The 22,810-nt window shown below is 33.0% G+C and overlaps 1 protein-coding gene and 1 long non-coding RNA gene across 2 annotated transcripts in view; both read left to right on the top strand.

The window, feature by feature from the left end:
* The window catches only part of LOC143084224 (poly(3-hydroxybutyrate) depolymerase-like), a 33,113-nt gene extending 17,339 nt beyond the window's left edge, over nt 1-15,774 (top strand). The window contains exons 4-7 of the mRNA XM_076260634.1: nt 13,693-13,784; nt 14,420-14,530; nt 15,333-15,365; nt 15,763-15,774. Of these exons, the coding sequence (XP_076116749.1) occupies nt 13,693-13,784; nt 14,420-14,530; nt 15,333-15,365; nt 15,763-15,774 (248 nt within the window). The remainder of the gene's footprint in view (nt 1-13,692; nt 13,785-14,419; nt 14,531-15,332; nt 15,366-15,762) is intronic.
* Nucleotides 15,775-16,362: 588 nt separating this feature from the next.
* Nucleotides 16,363-17,721, top strand: LOC143081785 (uncharacterized). The gene is made up of 3 exons (XR_012980087.1): nt 16,363-16,473; nt 17,212-17,254; nt 17,586-17,721. It is a non-coding gene; the product is annotated as an uncharacterized LOC143081785 (long non-coding RNA).
* Nucleotides 17,722-22,810: the final 5,089 nt, after the last annotated feature.

Raw genomic sequence — 22,810 nt, 5'->3', positions numbered from 1 at the left:
TCTCGAAGGTGACAGCATACATCACAGTCCACGACATTAAACTAGTAAGGCACACATACTGCTGGTGATCAACATTTGATTAATAAACTAGAATAAATATACTAATACATTTTAAAGATAATATATATATTTTTTACAATTTCGTTTGTCCGTTTTTTACCGACAAATGGATTCAGTTTTTTTTCGCAGTTTTAATTAACGTTATATATTTATATGTATATATTATAGAATAGTTTAAAAGCAGATACATATATTGATTTCGTGTCAAACCATTTCTTTGAATTTGTGAAGCTTTTTATGATAAGTGGAGTATTTTAGGTTTTTTTTCGATTGACCTATTGATATCAATAATTTGTACGACGTTGCCCACGCAGAGATATAGAACAAACAGTACATTAATGGGTGTTACACGGATTCTTTTCATATGATACACGGACTCTTTTTAGTTGTTACACGGACACTTTATATGAATAGAATCACTCGTGCATAATCAGTGAGTTCATGGGCACTTTAACTTTCAATTAGATTTGAACTTTTTGGTTCACCGGCTTATTTCCTTTCTTTTTATTGAACAAAATAATTACGTTAGCATCAATATCTTTTTTCAAACATTTCCAGTAAAATACTATTCATATTATATACACTAATTAAGGGACATTTAACTTGGCTTCAAAAAAGGGGGGGGGTATGGTTTTCTCCTAAAAAAAATTATTTTGATCCCAAATTTTATGAGAAATAATTTATTATGGTCTAGCAGATGACAAATTAATGTTTTGCATAACTCCTGATTTTCCGAATACCGTAAAAGTGCTAATTTAAACCAAAAAAAGTGGGTGAAGGCGTTGAAAAGTAAATAGGTAATACACTAAAAAAAAGAACACACCGCCCCTTTATGAAGCAAAATATTCGGTCATTAAATTGTTCTTCAATATATGGATATGAATAGTATTTTGGACAATGCTGAAAGTAAAGAAATGATGATACTGACGTGTATATTTCAATAAAAATAAGACAGGAAATAAGTAAATAAAATTCAAATCTTATCATAAGATAGAATCCCTATAAACAAAAAGTGTTCATGTAATACACGTCCAAATAAGCAGCAAATCTAGAAGAAAATCATTCAACTTATGTCATCAATTTTGGGCGCGGGTAAGCTGCGATTGAATCATAATGTAACACGTGTTTATTCCCGATCATGAATTAAAAAAAAATTAAAGTATATGCCTGAATATATATAATAAGACAAAAACATTTTTTATAAACATTTCATGTACTAATTAAGTAGGAAATGCATTCTTTTGAAACGTTTATATTGTTATCGAATTTATATATCAGTGACGGATCCAGGTCAAAATCCAGGACAAAACAAGGGTGGGGTCCAACTTTATGTCCCATTTAAATGCATTGATCATCCAAAAAAGGGTTGTTCCAACCCCGGGACCCCCACTACTGAATATTAAATTCATGTATTTGGCAACAAACGTGCGATTTTTACGATTTTTTAAGGTGGGATGGGGGGGATGGAATGGCACATCCTATATTTTTTCATCAAAATTAAAGATCACAGCCTGTTTATTATAAAATTAATTGTATCTCCACCCCCACCTCCCCGCTTTCCGTTTCATCCATAAATATCAAACGTTATCCTACTAACCACTAAAATATTTCTTTAATATATTACTTTTTTACGAAGTTGCATTTTAAAAGTCTTAAATTCGTACAACATTCATCTTTTACTTGAAATGGTTCTTTTTTATCAATTTATTAGATTCCTGATTTTTTTTCTTGGAAAAAATCTCGGCTGAAGGGAAATGAAAAAAAAATGTGTTTAGGTCTATACTACATTTTTTATAACTTACATTTACTGCTTTATGGCTATCTAAGTCTCTCAAATCTTGCAAAATGTATCATTACTTTCTTGTTGATCAGGATGTTCCATGAAAGTAACTAAGGTAAAGTGAAATTCTAAACTAGAGATCCTTGTTAAAAATTAAATCTTTATTTTTTGTTTTAATATTTGATTTCTCGACATATATGGTGGACAAATGAAGTAAATCTTCAAATTAAGTTTAGTATTTGCCTTTTACTATCTTTAACTATGCGATGTGTGTATTATTCTCACATTAGGGTACACGTGTCAGGTGTGACTGTCATTTCGAAAGGACAATAAGTAATAAAGTCGAGTTCAATACACAAGTTAAATTGCATATTAAAGACGTTGGCAAATACAAATAGATCGTTGTGAAATATTGAATTATATTTAGGGTAAGGTCCGATGTTTACCAAATAATAATTTTGAACATATACATTTAGAATGGTTAAATTCGATGTCATAAAATGATAAATGATGTTCAAATTTACAAATCTTAAGAAGAAGTTATAAAACCAAAATATTTTTGTATTGAATTACAACGGGTAATTTTTAAAGGAAGAACTATTCTTGGGAACATTAAAAATCAAGTGCTATAATTAGAATCTGGCTATTTACACGAGAGAAAATAACTGAATGATTGAAAAAAGAAGTTTTAAGTACCAATATTAACGTGAACCTCTATACGCAAGATCTTATGGGGCTGCATTTTATCATCTACGGGTAGCATGCATGTAGCTCTGTAACACCCGGAAATATCAATGTGAATCACAACAGAATGTATACCATGTCAAAGAAACTCTCCCGATTTTATAGCATGACCATTCATGATTTAAGAGGGACCTTAACTTATATCACTTAACTGGATTGTTTTATTACATCCATGCAATTCATGTAATACTCCATAATATCGGCTTCAGTTCTTCGTGGACAAGCCGTATGATTTTTTTTTTAATTTCAATGACTTAATACATATAATAGTAACAACGAAATCAATTTGATAGTCAAAATTGTTTCCTTCAAAAATTACATATCATCAATGATATTTGGTTTGAAAAAAAATGTGAATTTGGAATACAGAAAATGCAGAATTGTGAATGTAATAAAACCTAATTGTCACGAAATTCGGAATAGATATATACATGTATACCTTACCATATACAAGTAATATACATGTAACGCTGCTGTAATACCCAAACATGTCAAAGTAAATCACTACCTATACAGAATGTTCCATGTCTCAGAAACTGCCACGTTAAATTTGTAAAGCATTACCAGTCATCTTTTTTAAGAGGTGTCCTAGGTGGGATAAATGTTACAAATTCTTATTCAAGTTCAATAACTAAAATCAATATTTAGTCTTTTTAAATTACACCAACGAGCTATTTTTATTTGTAACTTTACGTTTTTATCTGTAGCTATCGAGATGGTTTTTTTGTTTGTTTTTGTTTTTATCTTTTTCAATTCTTTTTATTTTCAGAAAAGTTACAATCATAAAGTCTCTCTACGATTAAACAAGACATACCCCCCTCACACACCAACAAACCATCCCCCCCCCCCCTAAAACATGGAAAAGGATGTACAGTAAGTCACATCAAATTCAAATATTTAAAGTCAATATTCAGCGCTAAAAGTTTATATAAAATTATGCATGCAGATAAAACAGAAAACGACAGTAAAGTATTTTACAGTAAATTTAGCCAATTTACATGCATATTGGTCAAAGTGTAAAACTTATAGCCAACTGACTTTATGAAGTCTAACCTCGTAATCTCTTCTCTACCATACTTGACAAACTGTTCGGACATACGAATTCAATTCGTTCGCGGTCATTTTTACGAACTGGTGCTATAGCTAATAAGACCGTAAGGCTCAGTTATATATATATATCGTTTTTATCACTTTTTACAGGTGAAATACAGGTAAAATGCGGAAAAGTGGTATCTACTCATTTCGGAAAAGTAATGCACGAAAATGCCGAAACGTGAAATTCGATTTTTGGAGGAAAAAATTTAACTACTAAAGGACATAATAGCGCCGACATGAGAGACCATTTTAGTGCCGAATTAATGCGTTCACCTGTATTTTCGATAGCACATTTTTGCGAAAACTTACCTGGTTGAATAATAGGTAAACGGACAGAAAGTCACAGCACATAAAGTCACAAAAGTGGTAGGACAAAAAGTCACAAATAAAATGTTGATTAGTTTTTGAATATGTAAAAGAAATATCTTGAAATATTTTGTTTGTTTTCAACAATTATTTAATCATCTTTGATATTTTTTGGGTAAATGCATGTTGTTTACAAAGTTGGTTTATATATAATAGTTCAAGAACAATACAAACATATTTTTGTAGAAATAAGCGTTTTTTACCCAAAGAAAATAATCAGAAAAATGAATTCTGACTTTGACCTGTGACTTTTTTTGGTGACTTTTAGTCTGTGACTTTTGGTCCTGTGACTTTTTGTCCTACATTCTAATAATACTCACTAAGCTTTGGCAGAAATTCCGTGTAATTCAAAGCGAACAAATAATGGTCCGGAGTCCGGAGTCATCCCAAGACATTATCATAAGCAAATAATAGTTGTCACCCAGCTATTTGCGTTTTTGGAACACTATTATCAAATTACAAACAACAACATATATAAAAGTATAAACGAATGTGCAAAACAATCTAGACACGATAAAGAGAAAAAAACACTTCCTATTGAACAATGTTTAGATTTTGCCGAAAGTAGCGAAACCGTAAGACAAGTGTCAAATTACATAACTGCTAACTGCATAGAATATAACCTTAACATTAAATATGTTTACCATAAAATACTTTTGAATTTAAGATTTATTATTGTTTTGAAATCTTTTTTTGATTCAACATCTGAAGTATACATCGGTTTATTTAATTTTAAAAAAAAGTGTTTATTGTTAATAAAGAAAAAGGTGTTTGACCCGTGGACCCCCCCCCCCCCCCTTTTCCCCTTCGTGATTAGTCAATACCGAAATAGGGACTATAATTTCGAGACCATGCCTAACGCTAACAGTGAATACAACACTTGATATGTATGAAAGACGACGACGGACACAAAATGATTCTACTGGATAATTTCAACTACCTCACGATATCGTATGCATTTATTTACATACTTGAACTTGTCTCAATGATATATTTCTGGACAAAAACGAATTCAGTATATTTTGTACAAACAGACAACTGACAACAAGTGATGAACACAATTGTGGTTTATATTGTTTAATTAATTTTTAAAGTACAATTTGATTGGTTGATTGTTGGTTGCTTAATGTCCAGTGGCAAGTATTTCATGCATATTTAGGACGAGAAATTGTTTTAGAAATATCATATCTTAATTAACATATATATATACGGTTCTGGTAACATTAAGAATATTATAACTTAAGTCTTTTGAGTTATCCGTATACTTAAGGCTTTTAAACATATACACCTATACTGTTTGCTTGCAGCTGTCCTATGTCAGATATCTGTTATTCAGTGGGTGTCGTTTGCTAATGTATAGTTCATAAGTGATTCTAGTTTCGCTTATAGATTCGACCGTTGGTTTTCCTGTTTGAACGGTTGTTCATGTGTCATTTGAGGCTTTTTATAGACAAGGCTCAGTTTAGTTTAGACATATTTTATTTGCTGAATTAAAGAAAAATGGATTAGACACAAGTAAATCATACTTATGAAGTCTTCTCCATAATACAATATAAAGTTACAATAATTGTATGATATAATGGACATGCACATAAAACAAATAGTTTATACAAATAAATACTAGCTTTCATAGGTGAACAAAGAGGAGAGAAAGTAAAAAGAGGAAAAGAAAGTTTGAAAAGTCGTATAATTCTGTGACGATGACTTGTGAATTGATGACAACGACGACGTTCCGTGTCAGTAATAATAACGCTCTGTCAAGGCATAAGCAATCTGTTTGACCTTTTTATAAAATTTTGAACTTGTTTGAAAATTTGGATATTTTGTTCGTTCAAAAGTTCTAAGTGTCCGCAAATTAATAGTTTTGTATCTAAAACAAAGTTTTCAGACAGCCAGTTAAGGTTATGGAATAAGGTTTTTCTGCATAATGTGTATTTTGGGCAAACGAAGAAGTAATGGTAGACATCCTCAATATCGGACCCACAATGGCAAGAAGGATCCTTTATAATATTAGCTCTAAATAGGTCATTGTTTAAGAATGAAGTGGAACATAGAAATTGCGTTAAGATAATATTTAATTTCATTGGGCCGTACAAATAAAACGTTTCAGTTTTACATAATAGACTATCGTTTTTTAATTCTTTCTTAAATTTAGAAATAGAGTCGACACTGCGATTTTTTGGATTAAGTTTATTCCATTCTCGTATAGTTGAGGGAATAAACGATTCAGTAGTAAGGGAAAGTCTACAAAATGGAACAATAATATCATGACTATTTCGCAACGGGTAGTTGGTTGTACTTTGTACACAAGGAGGTACAATATTACATAGATATTCTGGTGCATGCTTTTGGTTCATATAAAAAAAGATGTGGCATGATTGCCAATGATACAACTATCCACAAAAGACCAAAATGACACAAACATTAACAACTATAGGTCACCGTACGGCCTTCAACAATGAGCAAAGCCCATACCGCATAGTCAGCTTTAAAAGGCCCCGATAAGACAATGTAAAACAATTCAAACGAGAAAACTAACGGCCTTATTTATGTAAAATAATGAACGAAAAACAAATATGCAACACATAAACAAACGACAACCACTGAATTACAGGCTCCTGACTTGGGACAGGCACATACATAAATAATGTGGCGGTGTTAAACATGTTAGCGAGATCCCAACCCTCCCCCTAACCTTGGAGAGTGGTATAACAGTACAACATAAGAACGAACTATAAAAATCAGTTGAAAAAGGCTTAACTCGTCAGATAGACAAAAAATACAAGTGGACGTGGCCGGGTTTTAAATGTTTTAAAACATCTGTAATTTTTTTCTCTTTGTTCTTTCAAAAAGAGATTCCAAGCCAACCTCAGAATATAAAGTTTCAGTTTTTGTAAATATTGGTAGACCTGTTACTATTCTTGCGGCCTCTAACTGCAAATTTTCTAATTTCCAAGGCTCCGTGTTGAAGGCTGTTTTTTTTTTTTTTTTTAGATAAAATATGTTTAAACTAAACGAAGCCTTGGCTATAAAAAGCCTCAAATGTTGAAGGTTGTTCTTTGACCTATTTAATTTTTAATAGTCTTCAAATTTTAACAAAATTTCGCGTAAGGGACCACAACTTGGAAATTGACATAGGTTTATGTAAAAAAAAAAAACAAAGAGAACACAGAGTGTGTAAAGTTTTAAAAGATTGATGGATAGGAACATTTTTTCTCCATTGCCAAATCAATTGTAATATAAGCACTCATACCACTGACTTTATTTATATCTATTTTTAGCATATAATATCTCAATTTGTTATTGTCGACATTTCTATTCCATTTTCTTGATAAAACTTTTTAATACATAAACATTTTAACAAGCTGACCATATTCTAACTTAAGAGTTGGCGTCCATCAAAGCCATGCGCACGAAAGCGGATTAAACAAAAGCAAAATGATTTCTCCTTTTAATCTCTGAAATTATCAGCAATAATGATTTTTTTGAAAGTTTTAGTTACGAATGTTATTCTAGCCTAACGTGTTGATGTGTCTGTTGTCAGAGATGCACATAGACCAATGTGAACAATACTGTCTTTAGAACATCTAGTTTTTAGTTCCATAAAATTTCAGTTATTATCAAATTTTGTTGAAGAATTTATTGTTGAAAGTTAATGTAAATGTTCAGTTGCAAATACTACATGCATATTGAGGACACAATCGAAGAAGTATGGCTACTGGCAAATCTATTCAGGCATCTCCACAATAAAAATATCTTCACGGAAAGCAAGCTATATTTAATAAAAATCAAAAACACTTATGTACGATTTTCAAAGTTGTTTAAGTAATTGTAGTGTATTGGATATACCCGTTGGACGCATGTTTCTGTCTTGTCATTACTTTCAATGAAAAGCTGGTGGTATTCTTAGCCCCAACACCATGTGTTGTTTTAAAATTGCTTCTGATTTTATTCACAGTTTTTGTTCAGATGGTGTCACAGTCATGTCTCAGTAAAAAAAAACAAGTCGTGTGAGTACAGGAACCCTAATGAGTTCAAAATGATGGGTCCTCTATGTAGAAAGAAAATTCCGCACATGGAGGCGGACCTCTTTTGGTCATTAAACAATAATGTATAACAGTTCAGTGAAATGATTGCTACACTAAACACTAGAATGCACTTTTGAATTTAATTGAAAAAAAACCACATGATATTACTAAAGGATAAAGGTTTCTGCTTTGAACCAGGCGATGAATGTGTATTCATGACTTTTGATATCTCAACCGGCCCCTATTCCTTTAGCAAATGAGGAATAAACAACCACAATGCATAAAAAAGAGAAAACTCGGTTTAAAAGAAGCCAGAGTCAGATGTGGGAATAGGTAACAGAAGAAACTACGCAAATGGCAATAATAAACATAAAATAACAAACGGACCAGTAGCAGTAACACAATGCAAGCTCCAAGTAAAATTATCGGGAATTTGTGTCATTGGTAGAAAAATCAACAATTCTTGAACAATGAAATCTGGGAATATTTGGTCTGGTCCAATAAAATAATATCCTTACTTACTACAAAAACATATAAAACTATTATCTGTTCTTTGGTTTTGTTCACAAATAGATTTATCTCTGATAAGATATTTCATTCTCCCATAGGATATTTATTTCTCCTATAGGATATTCATTTCTCCTTTAGGATATTTCTTTCTCCCATAGGATTTTTTCTCTCTTATGTGTTACTTTGATCTCCCACAGGATTTTTAATCTCCCTTAGGATTTATTTATTACCCTTAGGATTCTTTTTTATCCCACAGGATATTTTTTCTGTAATGAAATCCCTTAGGATATTTATTAATCCTATCGGATATTTTTAATCCCATGGGATTATCTTATTAGACTTATATCCTGTAGGATAAAAAATATCCTATAGGAAATGCTTTTATTTTTCCTAAGGGATTTTTTTAATCCTAAGGGAGAAACTATATCCTATAGGATATTTTTATTCTCCTAAGGGATTTATTATCCCTTAGGATTTAAATATCCTGTAGGATATAAAAAATATCCTATGGGATTATGACTTTATCCTATAGGATTTCTGAAAATCCTGTAGGATTTTTAAAAATCCTATGGGAGAAAAAAATATCCTACAGGATTTTGTCACTGTTTTCACTCCAGTTGCCGAACCGGGCGAGCCACACCAATTTTTTTTTTGTATTGTGTTATTTATCCCCAGAGGTACATTATTGCCAAATTTGGTGATTCTACGACAAAAAAAAGTGTGGTTCCAATTTGCACTTATGAGAAGTGCAAATTAATCCAAGAACATGTTTATTATAATACTAATTTTTATGGGATATTCTGTATGAAATTAAAAGCAATCAACACCCACGTTCAAGTTCAAACTTCTTAAGGTGTATGTACCCTTCTGTAGCCATTTTTGCACGAATTTTTCAAACCTTAATTGTATCAAAACTAAAGATATAATAAATAATAGAGATAGGCCATTTAGTACATGTTACAAGGGGAAACTTGATGTAAAGCATTATTTTTTACTGTTTCATTGCATTTGATAGAAAAAGAGGACTTTGTGGCAAATAAATCAAGAATTTTATAGAAAATCCACAGCCTTTAATACAGAGATTTTTGTTATAAAAGGAGTAGGTTCAGTAAGACCCCTTTTTGGCCCCAAAATATAGCAGTTTTACGAAATTGTTAAAATGTAAACCTTTCGTTATTTTTTGGACAGTAGAATGCTTCTGCTACATAAATATGGGCTGTTTTTGACTATACAATGCACATATATCCGGTACATGTACTAGCACCATTAAGTCATGCTAAATTACTTAAATCCTCATAATTCTAGCATTTTAGTTAAATTTTAGACGGTTTTCGTGTAAAACGAAAGTGGCCGCATTCGTGTTCATCCTTAATATTGAAATGTAAGTTGTATTTTATGATAATACATAACATATATAAAGGTTGAGGATGAACACGGATGCGGCCACTTTCATTTTTACCAAAAACCATCTGAAAAGTGACATTTTTCGGCATATTAGGTAGATTTTTCATATTTGAGCTTGAATCGGATCGTTTTTAATGACTAATTCTGTTAAAATCTTTCACATAAACTAATTAATTCAAATAAAATAGACACTTAAGTGTTTAAAAAGTGGTCAAAATCTTTCGTCAGATGAACCTGAAATTTGAGGCCAAAATCGGTCCTTACCGGACCTACTCCTTTGAAACATAAATTACTTACTTGATTTTCTATGATGTGCTAGTGTTTATTTTTTACAAAAAGTTCTAAGTAACCTGTAAATTCCAAAACACCTCGTGCTGAGACACGAAAGTCGAGCGCACCTTAAAAGGTGTACTTGATTTTGGCCATATTTATACTTGTCTTAACCAATAACTACATTTATAAACTTGTTTTAAGGAAATCAATGCTAGCACTGCATGCAATAATCCTATATAAATCAATGCTAGCACTGCATGCAATAATCCTATATCTATCAGTCATCAAATTGCCAAATATGAGAGTACAAGGATAAAGGCTGTGGATTTTCTATAAAAATCTTGATTTATTTGCCACAAAGTCCTCTTTTTCTATTAAATGCAATGGAACAGTAAAAAATAATGCTTTGCATCAAGTTTCCCCTTGGAATATGTACAAAATGGCCTATATCTATTATTCATTATATCTGTAGTTTTGATACAATTGAAGTTTGGAAAGTTCGTACAAAAATGGCTACAGAAGGGTACATAAACCTTAAAAACCTATACAAATTCGATAACAGACAGCTTTATGTATTAGGGGCGTGTTTTATTGGTCTCTTCTGTACATCTCCAGAATGTCTTCTGGTGAAGAGTTCAAAAAAATGAATCTGGACCTCTTCTGGAGATATTCTACGGAAGATCAATAAAATAAAAAAAAATAATTGCCGTCGAATACAGCAGGTTCTTGTTATGTTGGATGAATTAAATTAAGTTTACGATTTTTTTAAGAAAATTAAGATACGTCCAGTAGACATGACTGTAAAATTGTGCTCTGTTCGTTACAATTTTCTTTATGCTTTTCTTCAATTCAATGTTGCTAAACAAATCAGGCTTTATCCCCCACTATTTGATTTTTAAGAACAATCTTATCCTGCACAAGAATTCGTTAATATTTGTCTGGAATATGACTCAGATCAATTTACAAAAAGGACATCTTAGTCTATCTATTTATTTTTTAAAGTAACCGAACTGGATTATTTTTGTATAAAGCAAAGCTTTCAGGAAGTTCTCAAAATCATTTTTTTCTGGTGGTCCTTGAAGAAAATCTCCCCAGGTCCTAACTATTATTTCTAATGCAAAATTTCGATGGTCAAAACCTTCGGACTACCACTTTTCAAATGCTTTCATTATATATCGATCCATATGTTAGTATGCAACGTAAACCAGACGTTTCCTATACTTTTCTTTTTAATAAATTTTAACAGTTGGTTGTGTACTGATTGATACTTCAGTCTGGGAGAACAAGATTTATTTCAGAACTAGTTGCAACTAGCTTTGAACAAACTTCCAGTAATTGCAAATACTCTTTGTTCGATGTTTTGAGTCTATAGTCTTAATGTTAGTTGGCCGGTTTCTTTTGAGTATCTCGTACCGATCTTTTCAGTTAATCAAATTGCAACTGATTTGCACAGGTTGTTCTTATATTGTACTGCTACACTACTGTTTCAGCCTCGAGGAGGATCGAGCGCTCACAAACTAGTTGTTGTACTGTTAAATCACTGTCCCTGGATAGGAAATGGTTGGGATCCCGCTACTATGTTTAATCCCGCCACATTCAGTATGTATGTGCCTGTCCCAAGTCAGTAACCTGTAAGTCAGTGACTTACAGGCTACTGACTTGGGACAGGAACTCGGTGGTTGCCGTTTGTTGCTGTGTTACTTCTTTGTTTTTCGTTCACTTTATTTTATACATTAATTATATAGGCCGTTAGTTTTCTCCTTTAAATTGTTTTACATTTGTGATTTCGGGGCCTTTTATAGCTCACTATGTGGTATTGGCTTTGCTTATTGTTAAAAGCCGTATGGTCAGGTGACCTATGGCTGTTAATTTTTGTATCATTTGGTCTCTTGTGAAGAGTTGTCTCATTGGCAATCATACCACATCTTCGTTTTTATATAATCAACTTCTGCCATATTCTTTATGAACCTGTCCCAAGTCAGGAGCATGTAGGATCATGTAGTTTAGTGTTTGTCGTTGGTTCATGTCTCAACTCATATTTGGTATTTTTCAAATTGTTTTGTTTTGTATAATTAGGCCGTATTAGTTTTATCGTTTGAATTGTTTCACACTTTCATGTCGTTTTATAAACGGCTTTACAGTATCGGTTTTTTTTTATTGTTGAAGTCCTTACGGTTTCCTATTATTGCTTTCATTCACTACTTCATATTATGATAGTTGCGTCATCAGCAATCAGATCACATCTCTTCGTTTTTATATTATATACCCGACTTTTTCTCTCGTGTTTTCCTGAACATGCATGAAATATTTGTCACTGGGCGTTAAAAATTAGCATCAATTTTGTGTTAAATAAGAAAAAACCATCTGATATTTATTTATTTGTTGGGATGGGGGACAGGAGATTTTCGTTTATGAATATGGTTGCCTGGTAAGAGCAAAACAAAAATAGGCATGATTAGCGACAAATTAAAATGAATAATGATGTCCTCTTTCCTTCTTCATTCCTCATCTATTGATTTAAACTGACTACTAGCCCAATCATGAGTATTGAAATTAGCGTTAATCACTAATGAAAATATAATAAAGAAAATGTAAAAAATTAAAAGTTCAATAAAATTGTACAGTTTAATAAATAAAAGAAAAATTGAAATGAACTAGCAACCTCAATCAGGCATGCGCCGGAAAGTAATCTTCAAAATGTTGATGGTTTTCTGTACCTAAAGAAGAATCAAAATCCCGTCTCTAGAATTTCAAAGAGTTGTCCCTTAACTGTTACTGTCCGTGTAGTTCTTATATTCATCCAGCTTATCGTCCTACAGATATGTCCTACTAAGGCTGTCATACCATAAAAACGTTTATAACAAAGCTCACATTCTAGTATATCTTCATTAATTAATTTATGAATGTCATTTAGACTAAACGACGCCATGTTTGTTTTGTGCCTCTGCTGTCTAAACCACCTATTTAAAAAGAAGAGGTGGAAGAGAGCCAGAAGATCTTCCCAATGCAAAAAAATAGAAATGGACCTCTTCTGGCTCACTACCGAAGAACAAAAAAACACGCCCCTGGATTTTTCTTCATAATAAATAATTCTAAATACAAATGTATAGATATGTATGAATGGATGGCTGTTAAGCGTCCAAATGAAGTCCTTTAAAAACTATAGACTTTGCAATATTCTAGGAGAAGATAAAAAATATGTTAATAAAATCAAGTTAGTTGGCATTTAGCTAGTTCTTTAATTTTGACCAGATACAAAGTTTATACCTTCAAACTACTGTAGAGTTGTCTTTCGTTGTCCATTGTTGTAGAAAAGGCAACTAACCTTCAAATTCATATGCACAATTAGAATAAACATGGGACATACAATAAAATTTATATGCATTAGAATAATACATGAATTGACATACAACATAAGGAATAATATTACAGAAAATGGACACAACATTGCGTTATATTACAACAACTTTGTATCAAGTTCCAATGTTAAATCAGTATTCAACATGGATGCACAGCACTGTATGGTAACGTATGTTTATAGATTGCTTGGGAAACAATGCTACATTTTACACATAACAAGTACACCGTCAAAAAAGGACCAAAGTGAGATTTTCTCATAAATTGGCGTCCGTCGTCTGTTGTTCGTCTTCGTCTTTGACAGTTAAACTTTTACACAAAAATCGGCTCAGCTAAAACCTTTTACCACACTTGGCCACAATTATTATTGCTGCATCCAGCTTTTAAAAATTATAACCGATGACTCTGCCTACAACCGACAAGGCTAATATGGCTGAAAACATAATATCGGGATCAAATAAAAAAAAATCTCTTATATTAAACACCCCTATATATACGAAAATTGTGTCCCATTTAAACTAATTTTTGTCTAAGATATATATTTGTAACAAACTTAAATGTATGCAAGACAAAGAGAAGCCTTTTAGGACCAAACAATAGGCAGCAACACTAGATCTATAAATTAGACGATTGTCCAAAATCGTCAGTCGACTCCTTATTTAAGTAATTGCCCTTTAATGACGATGTTTGCCATTTTAAAAGAAACAATTACAGGCTTGATATTTTCCTTTTACAAAGAAAATAAATTTATTTGTAGAAATATTTTACAAAATTAGTTATGTTTTTTTTCTTCTACACTTAGCCAACAGACAATTATGGAGGACCTTGTAATAAGTTGTCCAGTAATTTTATTAACAATTGTGGTTACAATGCAGCTTATGATTTGTTGAATTGGATTTATGGAAATATAACAGTAAGTTCTCATCATTTAATACATGTTTCGAAGTCTGTAAGTTGTACATGTATACACAAGCAACACGACGGGTGACAATATTGGAGCAGGATCTGCATACCCTTCCGGAACACCTTGGATTACCGCCGATTTCAGTGGAGTTTGTGTTGCTCAGTCTTTCGTTTTTGTGTTTATGTTGTATTAATTTTGTATAAATAAAAAAGTAGATGTGGTATGATTGCCAATGATTGTCAAGAGATCAAATGACAAAATGACGTTGTTTGTATCTAATTTTTACCGGTTTTCGTTTTTTGCCATGTCGTTTTCAGTTTTTCCGAATGATGAGTTTGAATTTCCGTTTAATATCTTTCCTCTCTCTTTTATTTTTAAATGTCAAGATCTGTATCATTGAGGAATTTGTAGCTTTTGAAAACTAGTTGGTTACTTTAAAAAAATCCCGCCGTAGCTCTGTTTAGACACAAACTACACTTTACTTACAAGATATTCAGTACTAAACGATATTTATCATTTTTCTAACGTAATATGTTTGACTTGAATCTGTAGAGTAAGGCTTTGCAAGTCGAAAAACCATATACAATATCAAATTTAAAATGGAAAAGGGGGGGGGGGGTGGATCCCACACTTTTAAACCTAACAACGGCAGTAGAAGTATAGTTAGTATTAACCATTATCCAATGTAAAATGTGTAGGATACAACAGTTCTTGACTAAGGTATCAAATTAAAATTGTGTTTTTTTTCTCAGTTAAATCCATTCACATTCCATATTCTTATTGATTATAATAATTTGTACACTAATTCCAGAAACCAACAGCCAACACGATTTTGTCCGGACAGGTAAGGTCAGTAAGGAAAACGATTGTTACTTATAAGCTATATTTTTCCTTATTCTACAAAAAGTAAGACAACCCATTTACAGATTGGGGCATGTATAATTACGCAAACAATTTGAAATGTGTCAGACAAATATCTTGAAGTTCGTAAAATGCTTGCTTCGATGTCTAATAGAACTTATTAAAGAATATTTGCATTCATCTGTAGTAATATGTATGTATATTCTTGATTTTGAATTACGCAAGTAGAACACATTCACCTTGATACACACATGTACATAAATATGACAAGTTATTTCCAGAAGTATTTTGAACTCATTAGAACGTTATCACACACCATCTTTTCAGAGTTCAAATATGTTATATATATATATATATATACATAATGTATTGTTTGTAAGCATGCTTTGTAAATATTCTACTGTTATAAATTGTTATGGGAGAAGACTATATATGTTTGTTTAACTTGTGTCTCATCCCTTTTGCACATTTACGCAAATAAAATATGTTTAAACTAAACGTTATCACTAGAAAATGCACTTGAAAATTTTCCACTACAAAATATTTGTTTCTACTTAAGTAATAACCGAGTGTCCTTTTTTTGTAAGATCAACATGTTTTACGTTAGACTAACTAGCTGATCACAGTTTCTCTACAAAAAAGGAGTTTTATAGACATCTCATACATGTACATGGCGAGTTTAATTTGAAAATTATCTTCTAGAAAAGTCAAAACAACGTTTTAATGTATTTTGTTGTTTCAAGTTCGAGGAAATTATTTCATTGACTTGTTTGGGAACTGTACAAATCCCCATATGTAAGCATTGCAATAGCTGATAGGGCTCAAAACTTGTGTGTTCCATAATAAAACATTGAAAAATGAAAGGGATTACAAACAAACACCATGAATAAAGAAAAATACAATACCAAAATTCTACTGATGTGGGCGTCACCCGAAGCTTGTCAATGACATATGAAACTGTTTTATATTTTGTTATTCCTAGCTTTTGACCTTTGACCAGTCAGAGTTTACAGAAAACTCCACATCGGGGTACAGTATGGATAATACAGGATACGTATATATTCCGTCAGGATGTTCTCATAATACAAGTAGTAAGCTTTCATTTTATTATGAATAATGACGTTGATTGTATTCAATTTGTTGATTGTTTCAAATTTTTCATGTCAGGGACTATATACTAGCCTCTTTGAAATTAACGAGGATATATCAATGTCATATTTTCCGTGGATCAATGAAAAAAAGTAAAATGGATAAGGTAGTCAATGGAGGTGACGATATTTTGACCACTTTGAAAAAGAAACCATTTAATGTTCAGATATACCATAAACTATAGAATAGTTGAATAATACTACATTCATTTGAATGATGGAGGCATGCAGTTTTCATACTTAAACTTTTGATTGTTTTCATAGGAATGTGTAAAAGAGATAGATGTATTAATACTCGAAGGGGGTATACTTTCTGTCCCTATTTTATTGCATCTACTGCATATTACTAGTGTGCTAACCTTGGGGAGACATAAAACAGATGATTGAAAGGATAAGACAAGAAAAAAAAAGTGCACTGGGAAATGACGGTATATTTTAAAGAGATCAAATATCGCAATTATATAGGCCACCTACGGAATCCTCGAAGAGTTGTTGCAATTTAAGGTCCCCATTTGACATCCGGCACTGCCAAACTTGCGTCAATTTGTCAAGGGGTGTAATGCTGGGTGGGAAAAGTGCCCTTGTTTATATATTTTTAAAATTAATTGTTTAAGTACAATATAAAAAAAATCCCTCCATTTAATAAATGACATACCTTATTATTTTTTATTTTTTTTGTAGAATGTAAGCTTCACATCGCACTTCATGGATGCAAAATGGGCAGGTATGTATATATGCATGATTGGTTATGGGTTTCTATGACAACATATACAAAACAAAGAAGCCAAAATCCGTCAAACTAGAACAAGATCAATTATGTAATATTCAAGCCAGCAGTTTTCCCTGGATTTCGTTATTAACGTACTATTTAAGATCAAGCAAAATATGATTGCTTCAAGTCAGTATATATATAATATCTCTATATTTTAGCACCTCATTATTCTGTATTCTCTAATTATTTGGGCAAGTTTTCCTAATAATTTTGCCCTTTATTCTCTATTTTCCAAACCCAAATCCACACCCTCATAAACTTAACAATTGTTTTACTCTTTCAGACATTATATCGATGATGTATATGTAAAACATACAGGTTATAACGAAGTTGGAGAGTTGAATAACATCATTATATTATATCCACAAGCAGTACCTAATTCTAAAAACGCCGATGGATGTTGGGATATGTATGGATTCACTGGTTCAGATTATGGTCAGTATTTTATATTCTATAAAATCTGCACGTTTTCAAATTCATTCTTTTTCTCCAACTTCAGAAAGAATGGTTTTAAAATACAAAACAAAACAGAAGGGCCTAATGAAACACTGAACAAAATAGGTGTACTAGTAAATTAATAATTCTGCCCCTTTTTCGGTATTTGTGTTAATTTTTAGTTTGTTGATTTTATATTAGTTCTGAACCTGGACAAAACATTTCGATTTCAATATACTAACTTGAACCCATGGAAACATTTATTAACCAAGATAATAGAAAAAAACGCAATAGAAATAAAAAAACCTGTTCCTTGCCTTTGACTAATGCGGGGTTCACACATTGCCGATTATTGCTCGTTGAAATTTTGACGATAGTAGTGCGATCGTGCAGATCGCAGTAATAATAATAATAATAATAATAATATCTTTATTTAGAGAGAGTAACTCATTTGGATTACACCAATTTTCAATAAGGCTCTCTTAATACAATAATAATTACATAACAAATAAACAATGCATCAACAATAATGGTAAAGAAAGATTATGTACAATTTAAAATACAATAAACAATTATGATATGGCATTACAGTAAAAATATGATGGTAATGTTAAAAGTACATAGATTTGTATTTATGTTTAAATTCGGATAAGTTCAGTAAGGTCGTAGTACGGTCGTGGTGAGGTCTTGATGATCGTGATGAGCGTGGCCAACTTTGAACGTGTTCAAACAATCGTGGTGCGGTCGGGCGAAATCAGGTCGTATTAGAAGCGTAGTGAGAGCGCAGTTAGATCGTGTAAAGATCGCAAAGGTCGCTGTACCATCGTAGCGAGAGCGTAGCGAAAGCGTGATTCTATTCGAAGAGACTGCGCTACGATCTCACAGCGACGTTATTACGACCTCACTACGACCATCACGTTCTCACAGCGACCCAACTACGCTTCCACTACGAATATACCCCGTTTATGCCCGCGTCACACTATCCCGATTTTTATATACGATGGACACGCGAATGCGAAAATTGTAAGTTCGTACGAAGTTGGTCCCGATCTCGTTAAAATACCAAAAAATGACAGAAGCAAGTACGATGAATAACGAAGTCTATACGAGGGTGCCGAAAGTATATACGATAGCAAAAGATGGACATACAAAGGTTAACCGAAGACGGTATTTAAGCTTCATATCTCAGCCGAAGCCTACACGATGGATCACGAAGGCTACACGATGGATAACGATGATGGCGCGATGGCCATACGATGTCTAAAAGACGTCGTGTACAGCTTACGATGCATTTAAATTATATGCCGAAGGCATCACGCGTTTTAAATAGTTTGATCAATATTGAATATATATTATATTGTACATTTAATTTTTGGTTTAATCATAAGACGGAAGACCGTGGGTATTTCCAGTTACTGAATAATTTGGTTGATTTCTAAAAAAAAAATAGTTTATGTATCAAATATGCGTATTCAATTTACCATTTTCTGCATGTGTCATATACACATATAGTGTACATATTTGTCCCCAATATGTTACATACGAGGGATGCCACGCTCGACATTGCCTTGTTTGAACTGAAAAATGTGTGCACTAGTCTGAATAATCACCCATAATTATGCCCATGTTTACTGATCTATCTTAAAGGTAAGGTAATGGGTTCGTTGATCACTTTTATTCAAAAAGAGCTCTTTCCAGGAAAATATCATAATAATATAGACTAAAGGAAGGATGTGGGGAAAGCAATAAATGCGGCAAAATATGACATATAGAAAACAAAATGCTTACGGAGTAAACATTCGTGTGACAATAACTCAGACGATACATAAAAAATAAGAATAATGAAGAAAAAGTTGGTTTCCCTATATACGTGTACCTGCAGTTTTGGTATACGAGGCGCGTTTATGATTTTCATTATGTTATTTGATATGAAAAATTGACAAAAAATTATATTTTATTTGTAAAAGTAAATCCTGAGCCTGTAATACCTGCTTTTCTTGTTCAATTTGAATTAATAGAAACAACGCTGTCGCCTTTCTTGTTCTCATAGAATCATATGATATGAGCTCCATGTTTTGTGAACGTCTTTCTTAACTGACGTATTAGACTGACCAGTGCATATCGCGCATGGCACTTTAAATGTAATTAAGCGCGAAAATTAACTTACATTTAACTGGATTTATTGCCGTCGTAGTTCCATCCTGTCACCGTCGTACTTTTATTCGATGGCATCACGACGGGATCACGAGGTCTTCACGAAGTCGTGTTGCCATCGTAAGACCTTCGGGTAGCTTCGTGATTCATTCGTGTAGACATCGTAATGTCAAAACTGCCCGATGGAAACGATGGAAACACGAATGCAATACGATGTTCAAAAATGCATTCCCGGTGATATTACGATGGTGAGGATGGTGATACGAACTCAATACGAACCCTCAACATCGGACGCACCTTCGGGGATTTTTTAACATGTTAAAAAATTTAGAACCCTTCCCGAAGTTGTCCCCGAAGGCTAGAAAAAGTGGCCGATGGTTCTACGATGGTTAAAGATGGCACTACGAATAGCCCGATCTGGATACGATCATTCCCGATTTTGAAAATTTCCATAATCGTGTTGCCATCGGCGTAAAAATCGGGACAGTGTGACGCGGGCATTACACCACGCTGTCAAGACCACAGTACGATTCTAGCACGACCTTGCCGCCCTCATAGCGCTCTTCCTACGACCTGACTACGTTCATACTACGACTTTCATTCTAATTGTCATTTCTACATAAAATATATTAAATCTCTCTTCTAATAAGGATTTCTTTCCACTTTCTCTAACTGCTCAACCATGCCACATTATGTATGTTTGTGCCTATCCCAAGTCAGGAGCCTGCAAATCAGTGATTGTCGTTTGTTAATGTGTTACATATATGTTTTTCATTCATTTTTTGAACATAGATAAAGCCGTTAGTTTTCTTGTTTGAATTGTTTTACATTGTCATTTCGAGACCTATGCAGAATGGGCTTTGCTCTTTGTTGAATGCCGTCCGGTGACCTATAGTTGTTAATTTCTGTGTCATTCTGGTCTCTAGTGGAGAGTTGTCTCATTGGCAATCATACCACATCCTCTAAAAAAAATTATATTCACACATCTCTGTCATCTCTACTATCGTTCACTAACATATCGTAATTTGAGCTTGATGGACCAGGAATAGTTTGTAATTCAGGTTGTATTGGTCGTTCCGACATATTTGCTGGATTAGGGTTTAATCAGAAATAGAAGGAATGGAACTGTATTGATATGGAACACGATTTTGATATTATTGCTGAGAACGTAGTAATTTCGGTATGAACATAGTATAATCGTGGTAAGAACGTGCTATAATCGCAGTAGAAGCGTTGTACGATCGTGTTGCAATCGGATAATTCGTGGTATGGTCGTAGTGAGAACGTAATGAGCGTAAAAAGATCTTGATAAGCGTAGTGAGGTCGCAGAATAAGCGCGGTGATAACGTGGTTTAATCGTAGCGGGATCGTTGTAGAAGCGTAATGAGGACCTAGTATCATTGTGAAAGCAACGAACATTTACATTTTCATGCCGCTCATACCGCGACCTCACCAAAATCTCAAGTTATTTTAGATCGCGTAGAGCGTGGTGCGATCGTGGTCTAGTGGGACTGGGGCTTTAAAGCAGTTTGAAGTCAAAAACAAACTAAGTCATTGACAAAAAAATGTTCCAGCAAATCTCCAAAAATACTCGAATACTCTGGAACATATTTAAAAAATGTACAACACATTACACATTGACCAACAATCATTATCTGTTACCGGGCAAAAACAATGTGCGGTTAAACCAGTCTGTAATGGTAAGTAAGACATAGGATTGAAAACCAAAGAACGTAATAAAATAAAATAATGTGCATTGCATCAGCCAGCAGGTCACCATAACACTAGCAATGAAACTGCATGAAATATTTACACACATTTTTTAAAGAGCAGGGTAATAGTGATGGCTACTACAAGATGGATGCTAGATGCTGTAGCTACAACTGTAATTTGGATACTGTTGTCAAGAAACCCGTTTTTCTATCATGCATTTAAAAAGTAAAATAACAAAATAACCGAACTCCTAGGATAATTCTAAACGGAAAGTTCCTAATTAAATGGTAAAATCAAAAGCTCAAACACATCAAACGTCATATTCCTGAGTTGGTACAGGCAATTTCTTAAATTGTATACCTTAATTAATGCATTTTATTGTCAAAACGCTAACAGTTAATAAAACTTGAAGAGAGTCATCAAATATTTCGGGACTACAATTTAGAACGTCAGACGTACGCCTTTTTAAAGATGATTTGTTAATAGCAGTCGAATTATATCATAAGAACCCAAATTTAAGAAATGTGAGACAATTTAATCTGTTCGTGATTGCACTTTATATTGTGGAGAACTTCTGTCGTTCAATTGAAAGAAATACCAAAACTTAAGTGACCATTATCTAGTTACTATAAGCAATCATTCGGAGAATGGGGTAAATATAATAAGTCAATAGAAGAAGTCGATAGATTAAGATGATGAAATTTGAACTTATCTCCCGAGATATAAAAACATTATAACTTTCCACGACAGATACCTACACAGGAGTATTTCCTAATGAATATATTTCTCAATGTAAACACTAATAAAAACCATGAATGCTAAAGTCCATTCATTTTTGGACAAATAAACACCCGACGATCCTTTTCAATGCAAATATGACCCCTCTTTAATTTCAAATCGCCCTCGTCAACCTCCTTCATTTCTTTTTGCGTTCTCAAAAGATAATGTAGCTCAATAAACTTTCCCTCCAAAATCTTTTCCTTAATTTTAAAAGGCACTTGTACCTCCACTGCGTCATGAATGCTAGCTTCTTGTGTCGGGTTGAAATCAATTGAATTATTTGCCATTTCATAATTTGTTTGTGACAGGTGGTGCCTAAAAGAGAGAATGCTCGTCAATCCTCCTCCGACTCATTACCTGAAGATATTTCAACATTTGCCTCTGGTCCTTGTGTCTACAAGTGTCTTTTCCTGTCCATTCGTTTGC

Source organism: Mytilus galloprovincialis, chromosome 7 (genome assembly GCF_965363235.1).
Source record: "Mytilus galloprovincialis chromosome 7, xbMytGall1.hap1.1, whole genome shotgun sequence".
Taxonomy (NCBI): domain Eukaryota; kingdom Metazoa; phylum Mollusca; class Bivalvia; order Mytilida; family Mytilidae; genus Mytilus; species Mytilus galloprovincialis.
This window is presented reverse-complemented; position numbering and strand designations above follow the sequence as displayed.